At 34.6% G+C, this 24,879-nt stretch overlaps 1 protein-coding gene and 1 long non-coding RNA gene across 2 annotated transcripts; both read left to right on the top strand.

Annotated features, from left to right (window-relative positions):
• The first annotated feature begins 2,876 nt into the window (after nucleotides 1-2,876).
• On the top strand, nucleotides 2,877-3,625 carry LOC104214198 (uncharacterized). The gene is made up of 2 exons (XR_011401172.1): nucleotides 2,877-3,262; nucleotides 3,417-3,625. It is a non-coding gene; the product is annotated as an uncharacterized lncRNA (long non-coding RNA).
• A 2,739-nt stretch (nucleotides 3,626-6,364) lies between these two features.
• On the top strand, nucleotides 6,365-11,404 carry LOC104214199 (probable protein phosphatase 2C 58). Its single transcript, XM_009763842.2, has 5 exons — nucleotides 6,365-6,600; nucleotides 9,194-9,448; nucleotides 9,622-9,898; nucleotides 10,462-10,616; nucleotides 11,049-11,404. The coding sequence occupies exons 1-5, from the start codon at nucleotides 6,565-6,567 to the stop codon at nucleotides 11,184-11,186; spliced, it is 861 nt and encodes a 286-aa protein (XP_009762144.1). The 5' UTR covers nucleotides 6,365-6,564; the 3' UTR covers nucleotides 11,187-11,404.
• The last annotated feature ends 13,475 nt before the right edge of the window (nucleotides 11,405-24,879 follow it).

Below are 24,879 nucleotides of genomic sequence, written 5' to 3'. Positions count from 1 at the left end.
TTTCCTACGGATCCTACGGGACCGTCAAATCACGGGTCCGGGTCCATTTACCCAAAATATTGACCGAAGTCAACTTAAATTTATTTTACAGTCAAAATTCATCATTTTTCACAGATTTTCACATAATGGCTTTCCGGATACGCGCCCAAGCTGTGCACACAAATTGAGGTGATACTGAAAGAGGTCTTTAAGGCCTCAGAACGTAGAATTCATTTTAAAATAAGTGATGACCGATCATCATATTCATGAAACGCCTTCTTAGTTCATAGGCAGTCAGATTTTCAATCAGCTCATCTAGCTTAAGAGTAGCAATGTTCATTAATTCCTAAATAGCAGTGATTTTGCTTTCCCAAGTTACTGGCAAGACCATTGTCAAGATTTTCTCAACCTTATCTTCATCAAGGATAATTCTTCCAAGAGACTTAAGTTCATTTGTTAGTGTTGTGAACCTTGTGTACATCTCTTGGATGGTTTCTCCTTCCTTCATGGTGAAATTCTCATATTGAGAATACAGTAGTGCTCCTCTTGATCTCTTTACTTGAGGAGTTCTTTCATGGGCCACTTGTAGAGTGTCCCAGATCTCCTTAGCATTAGTACAACTTTGAATTTTGTTGTACTCGTTTGGACCTAGTCCGCACACAAGCCATTTCTTGGCCTTGACATTCTTTTCCCACTTCTTCAAATCTTCAGCAGTACAATCAGCTCTAGTCTTTGGCACATCCACTCCTTCAGCATTCTTCTTTGTAGTAGCCAGAGGACCATCGGCAACAATGTCTCAAAGTTCATAGTCTTCTCCTATGATGTGTTCTCTCATCCTGTTCTTCCACCAGGAATAGTACTGACCATTAAAGAGTGGAGGCCTAGCAGTGGATTGTCCTTCCTAGTTTTCAGGTGGTGCACTCATCTTGATCTGTTCCTAAGGTGTTAGCCTCTTCAAGGATAACCCGCTCTGATACCAATTGATGTTTTGTACTTCAACACCACACAAGAGGGGGGAGGTGATCTGTGTGGTACCCAATTTTCGCTTAACATAGATGGACATGGTTCTTCTATGTGTTCCAACTACTACTGTTGCAGAATAATAAATAAAGAAAATAAAGAACACAGAGATTTTACGTGGAAAATACTTGACTCCAAAAGGTGAAAAAAACCACGACCTACCTTCCAGTAGGATTTTCCCAAACTCTTTACTAAAATCACTGAGCCAAAAACTGCGTTTACAAAAACTCTTTTGTAAACCTAGGATTAACTCTAATCCCATTGTGACACACAACCTCAACTGTTGCGACAACTTCAAGTTAACTCTAACTTGAAAACTATAAGTACCTAATACAATTGCTTCTAAATAAGCTGAAAGGTACAATATAAAATCACCTATTACAATTGAACTAGAATAAAAAGACAGACACTTGGAACTGGTTCTTTTATCTGGTTCAAGTTGCTTCAGGTTTGCACGCTTGAATCACACATAAATTGCTTGCAAAATTGTCTTACTATTTTGCTCTTAATTCACGTTTAACTTCTGCTTATGTGTGTTACCTGTAAAAGAGAACAACACTAATATTTAAGGAGTTAGCAATTAGAGATTGACTAGGATACAGATGTTACTCTTCCATGGTGGAAGAGTTCTAGTTGATCTCATACTCTACCTCTATCCTTTTCCTAAACCGTGTTCTCTTTGTGTAATGAGTCTTTCTCCTTATCCAATATGCAACCTTTTCGATCATGATCAGGAGATATCACTTCTGATAAGTTAGGTTTATCTCCTTCACGTGCATCTCACATGTTTGAGTTGATCAGAACTGTGCTTCACAAGATAGACTTGGTCCATGTCTAAGTTCCTTTATCAGTCTTCAAAACTTCACCTTTACTTGGGCCAACATTAACGATATCCCTCCTCGTATCTTTTAATATATATTCCTTTATCATTTTTCTGTTAGTGATATCAGATAAGATACCAGATGAAAAGAGGACAAGATACCCAAAAAGGGCTAATCATTTTTGCTCAGCCCATTAAAGAAATAGAACCGGACTCTTATAGACAGATTCACTCATTTATTTGACACTAATCTTCTACAACAACAACTAATACCCTTCAATCTCCGGCTGGATAAATCCCACTGATTATGTTGTTTCATATAAGTTCATTTGAGACCAATAATGTACAAAATAGAAATAAAACCTTAAATGTACTTGAATTTCTCTAACAAAATCCCTGCATATATTTTCTATGGCAAGAATAAGAGACTCCTAAAACCTTAGGATCTAAAGTAATATAGGACATAAAAAACCATAGGCCGAGCTAATCTAAGCCTCTTAAACAAACTGACTAAAAATTAATTTGTATCCGAAGGGAGAGGGCAATTGGGGTTGTTTCGTCGGAATAAAAAGTTCTATATTTCTTCCTTATAAATGCTGGTTTTGATCTACTGAAGAAATTTTACAGTTATAAACACCGAACTCCCAACTAATTTTTTTTCTTTAGCTTTTCAGATTCCAGTTATGTATTTTTTTTTTTTTTTTTTTTTTTTTTTTTGGGTCGAGCCATCAATTTTTCTTGATAGGGGGAATGCTGCTGAGAGAATAATTTATTGTGGAAACAATTTTTTTTAATCATGATTAATTAATATGCATTGCCATTTTAACTTATCATTCCTAAATTTAAATTTATCACTTTGGTGTAAACATGGTCTTTCTATTTTCCTAATATATATAAGGTAATTAGACAACAGAAGTCAGTTTTGTCACGCATCAACACTATAATTCTCACCCAAATTGAATGATCAAAACTGAAAATCACAATTCACGGACGTCTAATCAATAATCCCCTAAACAAAATCTATAAAACTCTGCTAATTACTTACTACCAACAAACACAAAAAAATATGGCAGCCAAGAAACTACTAGCAATAATAGTAGTTTTTTTTGCACTTCTATTGGTGATTCAAAGGCCAAGCAATGCATTCAAAATACTTGAAGAAGATCCAATTTGCGAAGAAGTGAATGATTGTTTTGAGTATTGCGAAGATTTTATAGATGGGATGGCGCGATACGTGACTCGTGAATGTTGTGACAATTTACTTATATTGAATAGTAGGGTAAAATATGTGGACAATGGAGTTCGTAGGTATTGTTATTGCATTGAAGATTTCAGTAATAGTCATTACCATCCTCCTTATCTTCAGAATCGGATTGGAGATCTTACTACAATTTGTGGTATTCATCGTAGTTTTCCCATTTCTGAACACATGGATTGCTCCAAGTAATTTGACTTACTCTCCTTTAATTTATCTCTCTCTTATCCATTTTTTCTTGATTTTATTTTACTTTTGTTGAGGTTGTGGGGTGTGTTCCTTTGGGTATTTTCGTAGTAACTAACGAATATGATTTTTGTCTTTTAAATTTGGTGTTTGCAGGCTTTAGCAAGAGCTTTGAGGAAGTAGTTCGTTCGAATCTGATGCTGCTATATCAATTAGAATATCTTTTATTTTCTTTCCTTTTCCTGAACTTTAATTGGAAGTATAATGATATGTGTAAATGACAGTACATTAAGTCATTAATTATTATTCACCATGGTATGGCACTGCATTATAATTCGCATATATACAGTTAAATCTCTCTATAACATCCTTGTTTATTTCGATATTTTTTTTATAGTAAATGGCTGTTATACACCTATAACAATATTTTACTTTTAAATATTTTTTGGCTATTATAGATAAAACTTATCCAAAAATTAATTATTACTTTTTTTAAAGTTACATATAAAAGATAAGGAAATTATTCAAATTTAAAATCTCAAAAGATATGTATATTTCACTAGGTAAAATATTGAAGAAAGCTAATGCATTATTAATAAATTTATAACTAAAAACAAAGATTTAAACTCTAAAACACACATTTTAAAGCTACTAAAAAATAAAATCGATCTTTCAAAATCGATGGAAGAATTCTGTAACTGTTGTTATTTCATATATTTCATTCTCTTACTACCGATATAACGCTTGAATTTGCGAAAATTCGTGTCCAAATTTTTAGCAAAAAGGTATCCAATGGAAAATAAGTCAAGTGCAAATCTTCAAAACTTATGTCTTATGCAAGATAGAAACTTTGTTCAATGAAAAAGATTGTATGCATATTTTTAGAATTATTATTAGTATTCTTAAAGATTTTATATGGCTGTTATAGAGGGGTAATTTTACAAAGAGGCGTTCTGCATACTATAAATATGGATGTTGTTATTGTAGATAAAAAGTTGTTATAATATAGAGGTAAAATATAACTTAAAAAGTCGGTTATGAGGAAAACTTAGTTTTTATAGTGAATTGCTGTTATATAGGGATGATGTTATAGAGAAGTCTGTAACTTGTCTGCTAACCAGAAGCGAAGCTATATGTGGCCAAGGGTGGTCAACTGAACATACTTCGCTGAAAAATTATATTATATATAGGGTCAAATATTATTTGTTATTAATAAATATATAAAAATAGACTTTGAACACCCTTGCATAGCCAATTGACAAAGGTTATTCAAAATTTGAACATTTTTATTAAATTTTCTGGCATCGCCACTGACCACAAAACACCGGAAAAACTACCTTTTGATAGATACAAAATGCATTCAGTTCCTCGATACTATTGTTTTTTTAGACATGTATACAATGAGAAAGAAGAGAGGTTTAACAAAAAGTAATTTTGTTATATAATTTTTATACAATCAGAAAACAGGAATGGATTTGCTAAATATGTAGAATAGCCATTCAGCAAATGATTCAGTTGCCAATCATAGGAAGTTGAATGTATATATAACGACTAGAATATCACCACTTGCATATCCATATAATTATTCAAACTCTATTTCATTGTCACAACTATTTTAATTTAGCGTTGACAATAAATTCAAAATGCATTATACATGCATGAAAGTAGGTGGAAAATTATCACAAAAATAAATAGACATGTCCCCATCCTGAAATTTTCAATCAAACTTGGCGTTTATCAAAATTATATGTTTAAAAATAGACAAATCGCCAAAAGCCAAATAGACAAGGTTAAGTGTAAGAATTTGTTAATTATACAACCAAATGTTTTATGCAAAACTATGGATATGATATCTTAATATTTTAAGCATATCCTTAATTTTTACCTTCCAAAAATAGGTGTCTTGAATATTTTAATGTGCTACGCAAACAAAAGAAGTTTCCTCTAAGAAAACATTCATGAGTTTTGTAAGCATTTTATTGGTGTATCAATATCATTGTATACTAAATAATAGAAAAGACAATGATTGCCATATGGCATATAAAATAACAATGAATTTTATAACACGTTGCTGTTTAATTTTATAGCAGTATTATCTGTCTTATGTTCACTCTGAAATGTGAATGAGACGAACAAAGTTAGGGAAATTAAGTCCATTACATAACTATTTCCTTTTCTCCCTGCAATAAATAAATATTTTTATTTGGGTTGCACCATATATTGTTTTTAAACCTCGGAAATTCTCCCTCCAAATTTTATATGACATTTTTTTAAAATATTGCGTTCATATTTCAAAAAAGTTGCACTCAATAAGAAGCACGAGCCTTGAGGTACCAATACCAACAAATATATTTAAAACGTAAAGGAAAATGCACAATCCAGCAAATTAGATGCAAAATATGCAATTTACTCTTAACCATGGTTGAGAATTAATTTTTTTTTGTTTATTCTTGGATATTCGAAACCCCCTGATACGAATAATTAGAAGTTGCGTTAGCTTGAGCTTACAATGATAGTAAAGTACTCCTATCAAAAAACTTTTTTATTTTTAAATGTGAATTCGAAACCTCTAATTAAAAGTATCAAAAACATAGGAAAGAAACGGGAAAAAAAATCAGAAATAGCCCAATTTATCAATGCTAATTTAAAATTAGCCATAGTTTCAAAAGTAATTGAACTTTAGCCACTTTTTCATGTAAAAATAAAATCTGAACTAAAATACCCTTAAAAATCTGAAAAAATTTCAGTATAATATATCGGAGTTCGAATTTTTTACATATGAATTCCAACGTAATATGCTTAATTTCATAATGTCATCGGGTTCCAACATAATATGCTGGAAGTTTCTACGCAAGAACTCCATAATCCAACATATTGTGCTGAAACTTTCCGTATTTATTTTCGTCTAGATTTATCTCTATATAACAAAATGGCTATTTTTTAATAATCTTACAAATAATGACTATTTTTCAATTACAAATACGGGTCAGCCTATGCTATTTTGACAAAGAAATAGAGGGAAGACAAGGGTGAAGGTGGGGGTGGTGGGGTGCTAGTTGGCAAAAACGCGTTGATTAAAAGAGAGACATTATTATAAAGGAAAAAAGGGAAAAAGGAACGCGTTTATGAATCAAAAAGTCAGCCTTCACATGTGTCTTTAGTCAATGTGATTTATACTTGCACATATTTTTATCTCATCGCCCTCTACTGTTCCCATATTTTTATTATCAAATCATAGTTTATATATCATCACTCAAAAATAAGTAAGAACACGTTTTACTTTTTCTGTGAAAATATTAGAGTCATGACAGGAGGAAGAGAAATCCTGCACAAAATGAAGGTATGTTGTCTTAATTCGTTGTTATTTGTTTTGTTTGCTTAAAGTATGTTTTAGATGCTTAAATATACTATGTCATTTGTATGTATTTATTTGACTGGAAAAGACCCTTTTTTTGGTTGTTTAACTTTCTGGTTCATGGGTTTTAGTTCATGTGGATATTTATAAGAATTAAAATCCGTGTAGAAGAATTTGATTATTTTGGCGGTAGTTATAGATTATTTTGGCGGAAGCAGAATTTTCGCCAAGAGGATTCAAATAAAAAAAAATAAACACACAAAGAAGTTAAAGGAGATTTAATACCTAATATACATATACATGGAAAAAAAATTAACTATGCAATTTAATTTTCGGGAAGGACGTTCCGCCAACCTAACTGTGCTCCTGATTATAGTAGCAAATCAGTACAGAAAGCTCTAGTGTCTTCAATCACAAGAATAGAAATAACCACTATTTGTGTGGTCAAAAATTAACTTTAGGGAAGGAAGTCGTATAGTCAAAGGTGTCCTGAAGATATTCAGGAAAATGAATGATGAGCTGTGTAAAAGTTTGGCTAAAGCAAGGTTGAAGCTTCATTAAATCAAAGACAGTGAGGACTTCATGTTGCAGTTAATACTACTATGATTGAAGTAGTTTAGGGGGATCCGGTGGTTGGAGAACTAGAGAATTCACAGGTTACGACAACTTCAATGGTTTAGAGAAGAGTTTTAAGTTATATACACCGTCAACATCAGGTCGCTTACCAGGTAACTGAGATTACAAATTTCACATTTTAATGAGGCAATTATTTAGATTTTAAAAAAATTCCTTAGAGAAGACGTGCAGTAGAAAATACGGGTAAGCATGACTGGATTTACTGTGCTCAAGCAGCCCAACATGCTACCTAATCTGCATTCACTCTAAGTATGGCTGAAATTTGACAATGAGGGACGGAGTTGCGTGCTAAGTTATAAGACAGTGATATGATCAAGTTGTGTATGCTGCTACACCAGCAATGGAGTCTTAAATGTTAGCTTTAAGTGGCAAGCAACGGAGTATTTAAAACCATTTGCCCATTCTATGATTCTCAGTGAGGTGAATTGTGAACACCTCTGTTGATTGACTGTGTTCTTAGAAGCTTCTTTGGCATTGTAATTCTTAAAACTGAAATAAACAGAAACCAAGGGAGAGAAAGCGAGGGGACATGGTTAATATCTGATTCAAAGCTTAGCAAACAATTGGAAAGAAGAGGGACTTCAATTTTTCTACAGAGAGGCTATAGAGCTCATCCGCTATGTTGTTTGTTTATGTGTTAGCAGGTAGTCTAAGTGTATCCTCATCTGAGCTTAGTGCTAATGGGCCAAGGTAGTTCCAGCTCAAATTTAGAGAAGTCTAAGTGCATTTTTCTCCTATTTTGGTCTCATGAGTTCCTTCCTTTCCTTTGCTGCTTGAGGATGAAGGATGATTGAACAAAGTAAAGTGCCTTAACTTTGTCTTTGGCTGTTCAAAGTGGGAGTTCAGCTGCTAATTGCAGATTGTTCTGCAATCTTCCTAATAACCAAATATATAACAAAGCTGTCACTGAACTTGTATGCTGTCATAGAAGAGTGTAGTTTGTTGTCTTCGTTACAAAGATATCTGCAGATAGGGTGTATCTAGGGCATTAAGAGATTCTAATGCTACCCAAATTGTAGATTTTTCATGATGGCCGTTGTGTGTGCTTGCATTTGTGAAATATCATTAAAAATTGCTTTCTGCTAGCTGCATTCTAGTTTGTGACCTACTATCTCGATCTTTCAATTTGGCAAATCCTTATGTTGAAATGTGTGGGGTCCTGTTTCGGTCATTATGCAGCTAGGAATTGAATTTATATCCTTGCCACGAGTATTTGATAGATTAAATCATCTTCAAATTGTGCATTACACGGCAATCACTTTCTTGATCAGTACAACAATCATTAATGCTTGCACTGATTAAAGAAAAACGATCATTAATGCTTTCTGTTTTTTTGTTACTATTTCTGAATTTCCTGTTGTTCTTTTCTTTAACAACTGAATAACCAATTCCTACACCATAAGAGAAGGCTGACTTCCACACTACTGCCTATAACTGGAAACACGATTTCAGGCAGATTTGACTGTCACTGGAATTTGTTCTCTAATTTCATTAACTTTCTTTCCTTATATCTTTAAATTGCTTTAATAGATAACCATCGAGTCGATATCATTGGACATAAGTCCATAACTTCATAGCTTGTACATATTTCACGATTTCTAACAGCTACTCTAGGCAGGTCAAGCAGTCAAGTTTTAGTTGAATTAGATTTTATTCTACTTCTTTCAAATAGTAGTTGCTCATGTAAAAATTTAGGATTGTTCTGTTTGCGAAGGGTTTCCTGTGGAATTTTCTCTCCAACTCTTTAATAATGCTTTCTAGTCTATGCCACCTTGTTTTGTTGATGAGGTACTGCTTTCTGCAATTTGTTAGATGACTTCATTTTGGTTATTAGGCCTTCACGGTTTGCTTTCTTCCTTCTAGTCCCACAGAAAGTTAATTGGCCTAATGGTCAAGGAATCATTGTTCTCATACTAATGTATTTATTACATGTCTTGCTCAGGAAAGGGCATGTTTTATCCCATCCATGCCAGACTCACCTGATACAAGAGGAAAAGGCGGAGCATCAAAGCGGATTGTTCATGGGTCCCACTTGGTGAAGGGAAAGTCTAATCATGCCATGGAAGATTGTTTAGTTTGTGAGTTTAAGCAAGTCAATAACAATGAGTTGGGCCTATTTGCAATCTTTGATGGACATATGGGCCATGATGTCGCAAACTACTTGCAGACAAACTTGTTTGGCAACATTTTGAAAGAGGTAATGCAAAATTTTCAAGAAGAGCTCGCAGTCCGAATGTCTATTCTAAATCTCTTTCTTGCATTCCTGCAAAGTCCTCTGGTCCTTGCTGTTTATGTTACCATTTTCTCTCCTGTTACTCCCATTGTTCTTATTCAATCATTTTCTCATGCATCATCTGTCTCTGTGAGCAGCATGACTTTTGGACTGATGCCGAGAGTGCAACTCGTAGAGCTTATCAAACAACAGACAAAGATATTCTGGAAAAAGCATTCCAATTGGGAAAAGGAGGTTCAACTGCAGTTACTGCAATGCTGATTAATGGTCAAACACTTGTAGTTGCAAATGTGGGAGATTCTCGAGCAGTCATATCCAAGAAGAGTGTTGCAAAGCAGCTATCAGTTGATCATGAGCCAAACAAGGAAAAGGAGATTATTGAAAGCAAAGGCGGTTTTGTTTCTAACCTTCCAGGTAGTTTACGTGCTTATGCTTCAAGTTTAGTTTTAGTGGCATAGATGATTTCACTCTCTCAAAGTGAGTCATTACATATGACCATTTCAGTTTACTTCTCTTTTCTTCATGCTCAGACTTCAAAGTTCTTGAGAACCTCAAAGTCAGCCATCCATCTCAATTCTTGGTCCTGACCATTTAGTATTTTTCTCATTTCTGCAACAATCAAAAGCAAAATATTTTCTCCTTTCTGCTTTTAGAGGGATGAATCGATAACTGTGGCAACTCCATGTGTTCCCACCTTTCGATTCGTATTCTTTTTGCTTCAAGAATATGGGGGACACCAAAGAAGAGGGTTTCCAATAAAATTGATCTTGTATTCAACGGGTGCAATTTTCGTGCACAAAATCTACTAAATGTTCTTTTCGTTGATTAGTATGCACTTGTATTCTATGATCTTGTATTCGACGGGTGCAATTTTTGTGCACAAAATCAACCAACTTAATTTTTCTTTTCATTGATTAGCTTGCAATTGTATTCTATGATCTTGCTTCACACAAGCTGATGCTTTGGAATTTTTATAGGGGATGTACCTCGGGTTGATGGACAGCTTGCTGTTGCCAGAGCATTCGGAGACAAGAGCTTGAAGAGACATCTTAGTTCAGATCCAGATGTAGTTATTGAGTTGATCGATAACGATGTGGATTTGCTCATTTTGGCAAGTGATGGTCTATGGAAGGTGAGCTGTTCTCGAAGTTAGAGCTAAAGTTTGTGTTATACCCCCCTCCTTTACTTCCACCACATAAAATACTTCCATTGATAGGTTCCTTTGTTCAGGTGCACTTAAAGATATTACTTCTTTAGTGCATCAGACGCTCTTAAACTTTTGCATGTTGGGTGCTGAACAAAGATTCTGGCCTTTGTTGTTTATATTTGCTTGTTTCTATTCATCTTCTCGAGCCGAGGGTCTTTCGAAAACAGCCTCTTTACCTTTCCAGAGTAGGGTAGGGTTAAGGTCTGTGTACACACTACCTTCCTCAGATCCCACTTGTGGGATTTCATTGGGTTTGTTGTTATTGTTGTTCTGAACAAAGATGCTAGGATATCTTGAGGAGGATGTTGTGTTCGCTCTTGTTAGTCAGTTATTGATATTTGCTTCACCTATTTGTAGGTAATGTCCAACCAAGAGGCAGTGGACTGCATTAAGAACATGAAAGATGCAAAAGCAGCAGCTAAACAATTGGCAGAAGTAGCTATTTCAAGGAAAAGCAAGGACGATATTTCCTGCATAGTTGTAAAGTTTCAATGAAAGCGAGTCCTTTTGCTAGTAAAAGCTGGCTGTACAAATTTTTTGAAGTGATAATATTTTCACGCAGAATTGTGCTTTATTAAGTTGAAAATATTTCCAGTGAATCAAGATTAGTGGCATCCAAACATTTCCACTTGTATAAGAAATTGTTGACAATGTATTCATTGTTACGTATTGTATATTCATTTTCTCAGATAAAGATGTTAGATCTCCTCTAAGCAGAGTCTGTATTTGTTTTCTCAAAACTGTGCATGTTACCTTAAATAATTAATGGTGCAAATAAGTACTTAGAAATACAGATGCTGAAGAGTTCCTCCTTCAACCACTTGGTTGAGCTAATTCAGTATTTGGACTTTTATATATTTTATAGAGAATTTTTTATAAAGCACTACAGTTTAGAGTCTAATTACCATATGTAACTATAATTTGCCTAATTATCATTCGTAGTTACTGTTCGACTGTTACCAACTTGTATTTTTGTATTAGACGCGCAACGAATACATCATGTGGCGTTCGTACAGCGAATACAACCAAGGCGAAATACAGAAATACATATTAATAGAATGCTCTTATTGAGAGTCTGTCTTCAAGACCTTCACTTACTAAGCAGGCGCGCTAACCATCTGGACTACAAGAACTTGTTACTCTCTTTTTTCAGTTAAAAATAATTAATCTCTTATTTCAGTACTATAAGTGGATTTGTTATACAATTCAAACATAGTTGCGGATGATAATTTTTTGAAAGTATAGCTACAAATGGTAAATGCAGTATATATATTTCTTATGTCATTCTATATTTGCTTGTTGACTTGAGAGCATAGGGGCATCATATAACAAAATTGGGTCTTTTCAACCACATGGGCCATTCTGTTAACACTAATCCAAGCTCGTGATTAAAGGTCCAAACCACTTTTCTTTTCTTTCTTTTTTTCTGAATCATTCGAGTGATATTAGTTCCAATCAAGTGTTTCTGTTTCTTCATATGTACAATTTCAACTGATAAGGTTTCTCTAATCTCTCTTAATTTTAAAAATCCTTATCGGACCTACTACTCAATATGAAATCGAATTTAATTGAATGAAAAGCGACCTGATTCAGAGAACTAGCTAATTTTGGTGCTACTAATCAATACTATACAAGCAAATAAAATCGAAGATAATTACGAATTCACAATTTAAACTTAAAGTTCAACATACACGTATATGATTTCTCTATATTTCTACTTTAAATTGTTTACATACATCGGGAAACATTAATAAGGTTTCTCTAATCTCTCTTAATTTTAAAAATCCTTTTTGGACCTACTAGTCAATATTAAATCGAAACTAATTGAATCAAAAGCGGCCTGATTCAGGGAACTAATTTTAGTGCTACGAACCATTATTATACAAAACAAATAATATCGAAGATAAATACGAATTCAGAATTCAAAATCAACAAGTTTAACATGTATATGGTTTCTCTAAACTATTTTAAAACTTTTTTTATACATCAGGAAACAATACATTTAATCGCATCCAATGTTGTTCAAAGCGGATGCAAAATTTAGAATCAAGAAGTTTAAAGTGAATGTAATCTGATTATAAGTAAAGGGCGGCCGGTGTACTAAGCTCCCGCGCATTTTGGGAAGGGTTGGAGTATTCAGTTTTATTTTATATTTTTGCAAGAGACTGTTTTCACGGTTAGAACTCGTGACCTTCCAATCACACGGAAATAATTTTACCGGTTATGCTAGGACTCCCCTTCATTACAAGTATATATTATAATTCCAATTGAAAAATAATAAATTCTGTTGAATAGAATTTGTCCTAGAGATTGTGTTTTTCTAAATCTGTCCATGTTCGTCCAATATAAGGCATTACCATGCATGAGAACACTTGTTAATGTTAATACGTGGCAGCTAACCCCGAGGTCTTTATGGATCCCACGTGAGACTCATATGAGAACTAACAGGTGGCTATTTCTGATGGGCAAAGTTCGGAATGCCATTGCACAAAACGAGAAACCAACTCTGCTATGAAAGCCTTTTTAACCTTTACTTGACTTCCAAAACTTTGATTACATCACGCAAACTTACAATCCGACGAAATAGCACTAACTTTCTTTTCCAAACCCTACAAAATTAAATAACCATCTTTTTTGTTTTCATTTTTTCATTTGTAGTTCGATATTTGCATTATGATCCGATCAAATTTGATTTGTATTGAAAAGTTTCACATCAAAAGTAAAGTATTCCCCCAACGAAAATAATTTTATATTTAAGATTCGAATTTAAGACCTCTAACTAATAAGGAAGGAATACTTTTCACTCCACTTATTATGAACTATATATTCTAAAGAATGGGACTTGAGTCACACATCGATAGTGTAAAGTGTTGATGTGGAGTTTATATAGTCTAGGGCTTTCCCACCTTAATAGCTAGTTTTTGGGGTGTGGCTCTCCCTAAGTTGTATCAATGATATCAGAGCCATCCACCACCCTCTGTGCTTACCGTGCCTTGGATGGTGACGCCGATATTACAGTATTCGCCCGGGGCTAGAAATGTCTAGCGCACAGCCGTCAAGGATGACGGATGCGAAGCGTGGAGCGTGGTGGTTTGTTATGAACTATCCCAAGGAATGAGACTTGAGTCCTACGTCGGTACTGCAAAGTGCTGATGTGTGGTTTATATAACCTAGGGCACTCCCACCTTAATAGTTAGCTTTTGGGGTGTGGTTCTCCCTAGGTTGTATCAACTACAAGATTAATTAGTACTAAATACCCTTATTAATTCATTATCCCTTCAGCACACCTGTTTGCTAAAACTATTTGTTTATAACATAGCTAAAACCAAAATAGTGTAAACTATATTGATGTGGAATAGACAAGATTGAATGCATGCTACTTGTTATTGCTATATTTAGGTTATGTCCAAGTGAGAAATGTCGGGTTTTAAATTGAGAAGTACCATATTAAGAGCAGAAACAAAAAATTATCATTAACTGAATGACAAACATCTTTCAAGAAAAAACAAAATCTTGCTGGTATTCTGATTCAAGCTGGCGTTGAGGAAAAATGTAGACTTCAAAATATTACAAGTTTTGTAATCTTAAGATTTTCCTCTTATAGTATCTGGAGAAAAAAAAAAAAAAAAAAAAAAAAGAGAGAGAGAGAGTTGTTGAACGGCACTGATGGAATTAAAAATTCTGACAAAATGATTTAAAAAAGAATATTCCCTGTACTTTCTTTTTTAGTCAGTTTAAAAATAAATGACATATTTATAAATTTAGAAATAATAAAACATTAAACTCTTCATTTTATTCATTTTACTCTTAATGAAAAGCTTTTATAACCGCACAAATGTCATGGTCCTATAAAGCTTTTATTCTTTAAGCTTTTAAGAGCACATATTTCAAAAGTCTTCTTTTGTTTCTTAAACTCCGTGTGAAATCAAACTACCTCATCTAAATTAAAACATAGGGAGTATATGATTTAAACAAATTTTGAGCCATTTTTACTATTATATTGGAAGTTTTCTTTATTTCAAATAATTCAATAAGTTAACTAATACAAAAAATTTATTTCACTACATTACATCATTTAGCTCTTTCGATTTCCCTACATTCTTACTTAATTTATCTGACGAAGGATATTCCATTTCATAATTTACAACAGCATGCTTTTTCATCATAAAACAGCCTATTGGAATTGCTTACCATGCTAGCCTCTGTGTTGTAATGCTAGTTGTAATGTTACGTAAAATAAGTTTTACATAGATAACTTAATGCTACGTAAAAGGATCGGATTACTTGTGGATCGGAGCCAAAATATTTGCGCAACAGCTCCTTCTTTTAACAGTTGGAGAGATTTAAATTGCAATATATACACTTAGGACACTTGTTGATTTAAATAATTGGACCCTTTTATATTTAATTGAGATAAGTACCCTACTATGAAGATTAAGAATTTTCCTTTTTATAGCTCAAATTTAATTTTAAGATTTGTTTTTAAATATTTTATTTTTATAACTCAAATTTGAGTCATCCAATTAAAGAAAGAAGGCAGATTCAAGTCATTACCACAATCTAGGGCTGTGCACGGATCGGATCGGATCGGATTTAGCATATTTCGGATTCGAATTTCGGATTCTAAAAAATGCGATCCGAATCCGATCCGAATTATATCGGATCGGATCGGATTTTAAAGTTTGGATCGAATCGGATATCGGATCGTATTATTATGCCTCAAAGTTAAACTAATATGTATATTTTCTTTGTAAAAGAGGCAATACATTAAGAAAAATTCATGTTTATGCAATTATGAGAGTACTATGGTGTCAATATAGCTAAATCTAGCAATTGTAAAGGTAATAACTTGGAGGTTGATGTAAATTAAAGTGTAGTATTTATACATGTCCTAATAATTTCGGATTTCGGATTTTCGGATTGGATTGGATTAAAATATACCAATCCGAAATCCGATCCGAAATCCGAAATTTTAATAAACATAATCCGAAATCCGATCCAATCCGAAATCCGAAATTCAAAATTGAATGGATCGGTTCGGATTTCGGATATCCGATCCGAATGAACAGCCCTACCACAATCAAAATAAATTCTATTAACAAAAGAAGGATTCTACGTACCTCCATGTGAGGACATGAAGTGAGCCAGACGACCAACCAGGAACTTCCACCCACGGTGGTAAGGGAGACAACCCCACCCCAACGAACTAAGTCAATGAACTTCGTCATATGAAACTGCAGACGTACTCAGTCACCGGAATTTAGGAGAAATTGTCGTTCATTACTTAATTATTATCAACCACCATTTGTTGTTCTACTGGAAACTCACCTGACATATCACCTCTTCATCAAAGAAGACTTCAACTTTTCCAACATGTCCCAAGCTCCAGCAATTGGGCAAGCAGGTGGTATAGTAATTTTATTGAATGATGCCACTGTTAATCTTACTGAGCTAATTGTCACAAACCAAGCAATACACTGCATGGTACAGGTATGTTCCAATGGTATACCTTTTTTATTTTCAGCAATTTATGCAAGTACACTACTACAATCTAGATCAAATTTATGGGTCAACATATAGTAAACTGTTATACTGGCCCCTAGGTTGTTGGCGGTGATTTTAATGAAATTATCTATGCAAATGAGAAATTTGAAGGTTGGTACTTAAATAATAATAGGGTTGACATGTTTAATTGCTTAAATTTTTGTCAACTTATAGATTTGGGCTTTAGTGATAGCAAATACACTTAGACAAACAAACGTATGAGGGGTAACCTAATATTAGAAAGGCTAGATTGTATAGTTGCTAATGCGGATTGGCTAAATATTTATCTGGAAGCTCATGTTACCCACCTACCTAGAACACGTTCGGACCACTGTCGTTTGTTATTAACCCTTCAAAATGAAACATTACCAAAAAATGATGTTTTTAGAATGGAAACCATGTGGTTATCCCACCATAAATTCCCTAATATAATTAGTCATATTTGGAATACTAACCCCCAATGCTAGAAGCCATACAGGACTTTACCCTACTAATTAAACGATGGAATAAAGAATCCTTTGGTAATATTTTTAAACAGAAAAATCAACTACATGCCAGGCTAACGGACAAAAATCTCCTCATTATCCAACGAGTGATTTCCTTCAAACTCTAGAAAAGGAACTCACACGCCTGTACAATCAAATAGTAGCTCAGGAAGAAGATTTTTGAAAATTAAAATCGCGCATAAATTGGCTCAATCGCAGAGATGCTAACACTAGATTTTTCCATTTATCTACTCTCAAAAGACGAAGACATAATAAGATTTTTGCGCTCAAAGACTCATCTGGAAATTGAATTTCAGACCATAGTCAACTCACACAACTTATTAGTAACTATTATCATAACGTGTATACAACCTCTCACACTGAGTCACAACACAAATTCCCTACATGTACTTACAATGTTCTTTCATCAAATGAAACAACTAATCTATGTTTCCCAGTAATAACCCAAGAAATACTAGAAGCAGTACAATCTTTCCAACCACATAAGTCCCCAGGGCCAAATGGCCTTCCTCCACTATTCTACCAAAAAATTTGGACCCAAATTCACTCTTCTATAATTCCTTTTTGCCAACAAATTTTCCAAACAGGAACTATCCCAGATGACCTCAATAGGACCTACATTTATTTAATCCCAAAAATTAAATGTCCTACAACCACAATGCATTTCAGACCTATTAGTTTGTGTAACACGCTCTACAAAATTATCACAAAAATCATCGTCAAGCGTATAAAGCTACTTCTAGATAGAATTATACATCCTACTCAATATGCATTTCAAAAGAATAGAAGGGCATCAGATAATGCCATAATTGTCCATGAATTGCTAAATCACTTTAAAAAAAACTAAATCAAAGTGCTCCAGCATGTTACGCAAAATAGATCTGGAAAAAGCTTTTGATAGAGTGGAATAGAGCTTTATATGTCGAGCATTATGTTTTTTCAACTTCCCTCCCCATTTCATCTCACTCATTCTGTCTTGCATAGCCACTACTTCCACATCCGTCCATATTAATGGCTCAGCAACTCCCCTTTTCAAGCCCTCTAGAGGAATTAGGCAAGGTGACCTACTCTTATCCTACCTATTTATTATGTGTATGGAACTACTATCACGAAGTATCAACAACGCAGCGGATTACCAACAATGAAAGCCTATCACTATAAATATTAGATCACTTCCGATATCTCACTTATTCTTTGCGGATGACATTATTCTAGCTTCCAAAATAACTACTAATTCCTCCCATAAAAATATAGACCTACTAGACCAATTCACTTACCACTTGGGGCAGAAAATCAATTTTGAAAAGTCAAAAATTTTCTTCTCAAAACATTGTTCCATTTCCGACAAATTTTTTATTCTATCTTCCTTTAGTATGCCCGAAGGAAAACATTTTGGTAAATATCTAGGCTTCCCAATCTTCACTTCTAGGCCAACCAAATGAGATTTTCAATTCTTACTTGACAACTTTAAGAATAGATTAGCGGGTTAAAAAATAAATTACCATAATATAGCAGGCCGCACAACCTTAATCAAAGCTACTCTCAATACCATTCCCAACCACATTATGCAAATTGTCCAAATTCCCTCATATGTGATCAATCGACTAGAATCCTACCAAAAAAATTTAATGGGGGTCCATCCCTCAGAAAAGACGGTTACATCTGCTCAATTGGAATACAATCACTTCTCCAAAGAATCAGGGAGGCTTAGGCATTCAACGACTCCCTTACAAAAATCAAGCCCTACTAGCTACTACTGCTTGGAAACTCTTCCATAATCCTCAAAGCCTTTGGGCATCATTCCTCATTCACAAATACACACCTCACACACCTCACCACTCAAAGAAACCCTCCCTCCTGTGGTCACACATTATGAAAGGCTGGCAAATATGCCAACTAGGCATTCAATGGCAAGTTAATCAAGGTACTAGTGTACTATTTTGGAATGATACCTAGATTGCCCCAAACACTACTATTCGAAGCCTTATACAAGGCCCCCTAACCAACCATGAAACAACTTTAACAGTTGCCCAAGCATTACCTATTACTATTACTAGAACACTAGACTATCCCTTCTCCTTTGAACTACCTAGCCATATAACCCACCTAATTAACTTCACTACCTATCTCCTTATGGCCATAGGCCCGATAGAATCACCTAATGGTTGTTTCACTATTAATTCTTGCTATAAATTGCTCCTGCCACCTATTGATAAGGAAAACAATCATAGGTGGATTTGGAAGCTGCATATGCTATCCAAAATAAAAAATTTCCTATGGCTCATTAGCCATAATAGATTACCTACCAATAGGTATTTACATAGGCTAGGGATAATCTTATCTAATATGTGCAACATCTGCCTAATTGAGGAAGAAACAATAAGCCATATATTACTTCACTGTCCTAGAGCCAAATAATGTTGGGAGGGGCTACACCTAGGACCCCGCATAAATTCCTTAACTACTAACCCAAACAATAACACTTGGCTAAAATTCCTTGTCTTCTAAAAAAGGTACGTTAGTTAATCCTCACATACCATTACAGTTACTCGTTCCATTCACCTTGTGGCACCTTTGGATCATTAGAAATAAATTCTGCTTTGAGAATCTAAACCACTCACCCTCCATTAATACAATCCTCCAACTTGTCCAGGAATATCAATACCTTGTTATTCAACCGTCCAAACCCTACACCTAAATTCCTATGTATGTCAAATAGAACCCACCCCCACACACAGTTTTCTATCTCAATACGGATGGAGCTTTCACACAAGACAAATCACGTGCAGGCTTTGGCGGGGTTTTCAGGGATTATAAGCGCAATTGGGTTATGGGATATGCGGGTCACTCAACATCTACCAATGTTAATAATATTGAACTCATGGCATTATTACGTGGTTTGCAACTGGCTTTTACGCACAACTTAACACCACTTCAAATCCACATGGATGCGAAGGAGGTAATTAATTTGATCAATACCCACAACTTGCTAAACTCAGCTATTGTATTTGACTGCAGGTTCTTGATCCACCAGCTAAATAATCCACCACTCAGCCTAATGCTGTATGGTGGGCCGGGCTGGGACCGGGCCCGCGGTCCTAACGAGCTAAACGGGCCTGGCGGGCCGGGTCACATAAAATAGCCCACGAGCCTGCGACCGGCTGGCGGGCCTGGGCCGGTCTTACCGGGCCTAACGGGCCTCTAACGGCTACTTTAAAAAAAATTATTTTTAAAAATAGCAACGGTCAAAAATTAAAAATACCCCCTCATTCTTTTATTTTTACTCACCAATTCATCAATCTCTCTCAATCTCTCTACTATAATTGCTTATTTTATTGTTGAAATTTCGTGAAAATTTGTGAAGTTGGTGAATTGAAGTATTCAAGTCTTCAACGATTTTCAATTTTCAAGAAGTTGTTCGGCAATTCGGTAAACTCGTTTCAACTCTAAAGTTTTAAGAATATATTTTTGTGTGTTTTAGTTTGCATAATTGTAATTAATATGACATCTTTGATAAAAATGTTTGGTGGTAAGGGAAAAACTAAAACTGGTGAAAGTAGTGGCCAACCTACTACCCTTCCCCCGGCTCCCCGACCCAGACCTGGTAGACGTCCTGTTGCTCCTATTATTTTTGATAGTGATAACCCGTGTTTTCAATTTTCCGATAGTCAATTTTGTCATGATGTTGCACCAGGTGAAAATTTAGATGATGAAACTATGAATGCTCTTTATCCTAATCAAACTATCTTTGAAAATGATGAGGAAAATGAGGATGAAGATGAAACACAACCGGATTTAGATGATACACCTACTAGTCCTTTTAATAACCCAACTGATGTACCGCCCGACCCACCTGTAGAAACCCCTAGTTTTAATAGATAACCTCCTAAACGCCTAGAAACATCATTAGTTTGGATTTTTTTTACTCAAGTAAGAGAACAAAATAAGGCTAAGTGTAAAACATGTGGGAAATTACTGGCACATAAATATACTGGAGACCGTAGCGGCACGAGTAGTTTGACTAGGCACATAAAAACACACCCTAGAGATAAAGTTAGATATTTACAAATGAAAGCGCAGCTAGAGGGGTCATGTGTAAATTTTGCGGATAGCCCTAGTACAGGTTCAAATCTAGTTCAACCAGGAATTAACACTGTGACCGGAGGTATTTTATATTACGATCCACATAGAGATCGTGAAGAATTAGCAAAGATGGTTACCGTTATGTGTTTACCTTATTCTTTTCCTTCTAATCCTAATTGGGTGCATTATATTAGAAAAGTTTTTAATCCTACTTATAAAGGTTGGCCTCGCACAACAGTTAAGAGCGATATTTATAAATATAAACATGAATATGAACAATATTTGCGGTATTTATTTACTCATATAACTAATCGGATTTCTATTACTACTGATATTGGTAGAAGTGGTAATGATTGATTATCTAACTGTTACAAGTCATTGGATAGATGAGGAGTGGACAATGCAAAAACGCATTATTGCGTATAGAATAATTAATTCACGTCACACAGGTAAGTTTATAGCTAACACTGTTGCAGATATTTGTAGATATTTTTGCTTTAGAGATAAAATAATGGCAATTTCTATGGATAATGCTTCTAGTAACACTAGTGCTATAGGCATACTTACAACAACACTAAATCCTGCATTTAGGAATATATTCCATGTTAGATGTATTTGTCATATTTATCATTTAATTGTCGGTGATGGTATGCGAATTTTAAATTTAGAAATTGAAAAGGTTAGAATGACTCTTAATTGGCTTTTTTATTCAAACCGTAGAAGTAGACTTAGAGATTATTTTAAAAAATATGATGAATATGGCCTTAGAGAAAGAAAGGTTCCTAAAGCTTGCCCGACTAGATGGAATTGTATGTACGAAAGTTTAGTAGTTGCATATGAATATAGAAACCCAATTAATGCAACGTTTAATGCTCGGGTAGGTGGTGAGGATGATGATGAAATGCTTACTACTCAAGATTGGACGAATGTTAAAATTCTTATAGATTTTTTAGAACATTTTCAAATTGCTACAAATGCATTTTCTAGGCAATATAATCAGTACTATTCAGAGATTGGATCCGCTCGGAAAGAAGAAACTTTGGAATTGCGGAATCACAACCGGCGATAGATGAAGCTTATGAAGAAATGATGGCGGAACTTGCGGAGGATGCTGCTTCGCCCGGAAGTGGTGATGAACAAGCTTCTTTTCCACCACCACCAACGCAACCTCCTCTGAACCTTGAAGGATTTATGAGATTTGTTAGAGATACAATGTAGATTATGGTGTAACTTGTACTTTGGCACATCTTCTTTTAGTTTTTTCCCTTTTAATGGTGGTATTAGTACCTTGTTGTGCTCATTCCATTGGGGGGAGGAAGACTAAGAAAGATATGTCATTTTTGGTAATAAAAATTATAAGACATGCCCTTGAATATCTTTTTGCAATATTTTTTGTCTTTAACTTGCAATTATTTATAAGCTATAATATATATACATAACATACAATATATACTACAAGAAAATATATAAGCTATAATATATATACATAACATACAATATATACTACAAGAAAATATATAAGGGAATATATATACATAACATACAATATATACTACAAGAAAATATATAAGGGAATATATATACATAACATACAATATATACTACAAGAAAATATATAAGGTAATATATATACATAACATAACATACTATATATATATATACTACAAAACATTATAAGAAATTATATTTGGAAATATATATACATAACATACTATATATAGTATACTATACTAGTATACTATATATATATATATATATATATATATATATATATTATATACTATACTAATATACTATATATACACCAAAACAAGATTTTTCAAAATTCAAAATGAGGGCCCCACCCCCAATGACCACCAACGACCATATTTGTTACACCCCAAGTTTTCATACGTGAGAGTACATCGTAAGTCATTGATGTAAGCTCGGAAATGAGATTCTATTTGGAAGCAAATAAAGTAAGTTAATAATGTTACCTTGGAGGTTACAAATATTTAAGATCATGAATAACGATTACCAAGAGGGTTGGAAATCTTAGAAGCTAAACCAATTGAAGAAAATAAGTTTCGTCGAAAGTCGACAAGTTTCGAATGTTATAACATGTACTTTGGGGTGAGACTAGGGTTATTAACATGATAAGGAGGTTATTCTATGAGTTATTTTAGTCGTATGATATTCATTTTCTACATTTTGAAGGCAAGCAAGTTGTGGAACAAGAGTTGGCAAAGGTCATCACAAGTTACATTCATAAATTTGCTGAAATTTAGGTCAAATGTATCTGAGAATTTCTCCAAATATACTTGGAATAATGGGGTGTTCTACCTACCAAATTGAAGGTCTACGAGTCTAGTTTCTAACTCATTAAACCGTTTGTCAATACGACATCGGAGTAGAGAGATATTCGCATTTTCGCGAGACCGCGCAAGCAGCTCCCAATGGGACCCACTTAGGCGGTGGTTGACCTACTTCAATTTATAAACGATTTGGACGCCTATTTTTGCTCATTTTTCAACTAAAGTTCGTCTCCAAACTTCTCCTAACCCTCCTAAACATATATCACAAGGGTTTGAAGTGATTCCAAAGTGATTACACCATATTTCAACATCAAAACTTAGTTCTAGTGAAGAACAACACCTCTTTGAGGTTGTGTTGTCATTGAGGATTGTTGTGGGCTGTATTTGGATGAAATTCCAAGTTGTTGCTGCTGTATAAGGTGAGTATAACAACCTACTAATTGTGCTTAAGCTTTCTTGTATGTTGGTTAAGTTGTTAGGATGATAAACTATAAGATAATACTTGGACTAGCTTAAGTCACTTCTATGGTGTTGTATTGCTATTAAGGGTTGTTGTAAAATGAATATAACTTGGATTTTGACTTGAAGTTACTGTAGTAGGTATGTATATTGTGTTCTTGCTTGTGCCTAAGGTTATCTTGATATTGATTAAGTTAAATGGATGGGCTAGACCTGAACTAGTGAATAAAGTTGCTAGTTGGAGATAGTTGAAGTTGTGGATTATTTTCGTTGTTATAAATATATGGTATAAGGCTGGAATCATTGATTAATGACTTCATTATCACGTTAATGATACTTTTATGTTGAAGTAAGAAGTCTATAAGGATTGATAAGGGGTATACGGATTCCAATCGGAGTTTGCCGCTCGTCGTAATGTAGTTGTGACTTGTTGTGGTTATATGGTGTCTTGATATTGATAATTATGTATTGATGGATTGCTCTGGTCATTGTTGTTGGTATATGGTATTGGAGGAGGCCCTTGTTACAATGGAGATGCTGCCCAAATTTACGTAAACGAGCTACTAGCTTAAGTTATAGACTTAGCCTTTGCTCAGCACTGATTTTGAATCTCCTTATACTATGATAGATTGAGTTGACTTGTTTGAAGAGTTGATTGGAAGGGATTAAGGACTCAACGGGTTTAAGGTATGTTAAGGCACTTTCTTCTTTCTTTTGGCATGGTCTAAAATGAAATGAACATAAACGATACGCTATTTCATAATGACTCTACTCCTAGCAACTAAGGTTGTCCATGTTGTTCTTTCCTTATAAAATTATTCTAAACAAGTGTGTATGATCCTTAAATCCTACTAAGGTTCATATTGATGGTAGGGATGTCCATAATGTTCTTAAGTCACTCCAAAAGGTTTAGAAGATGATTCCATGAGTCTAGCATGCATTATATATAGTATCTATTTTACTCTACCGAGCCGCGCTATAGTCGGCCGGGTACGGCACCTATTGTGCAACCACTGATCAGTTGGGTTTACCGAGCTCCACGTGGCCGGGTACGATTCTACCGAACCTTATGATGGTCGGGTACGCTTTTACCGAGTCCTCTTTGAGGCCGGGTACGATATGATGATGATGCCCACAGAGGCGAATGTTTTAAAAAGTTTATGTATATATATGTATTATGCATTTCATATCAGTAACCCCCAGAGGCACTCTGATGTTACAGGTTGTATCTCCTTTATCTCTCTCTTTACATTACTGTTCTTGTTTATGCTTTCCTGCCTAACATACTCGGTACTTTATTCG

This window comes from Nicotiana sylvestris, chromosome 7, assembly GCF_000393655.2.
Source record: "Nicotiana sylvestris chromosome 7, ASM39365v2, whole genome shotgun sequence".
NCBI classification, from domain to species: Eukaryota; Viridiplantae; Streptophyta; class Magnoliopsida; order Solanales; family Solanaceae; genus Nicotiana; species Nicotiana sylvestris.
The sequence above is the reverse complement of the archived record's forward strand: the minus strand, read 5'-3'. Positions and strand labels throughout refer to the sequence as shown.

Excerpts from the sequence above, each read along its gene's own strand:
- LOC104214199 (XM_009763842.2), top strand. The coding sequence starts at position 6,565 with ATGACAGGAGGAAGAGAAATCCTGCACAAAATGAAG. Across the intron at positions 6,601-9,193 it reads AAATCCTGCACAAAATGAAG|GAAAGGGCATGTTTTATCCC; the intron begins GTATGTTGTCTT and ends TGTCTTGCTCAG. Across the intron at positions 10,617-11,048 it reads CAAGTGATGGTCTATGGAAG|GTAATGTCCAACCAAGAGGC; the intron begins GTGAGCTGTTCT and ends ACCTATTTGTAG.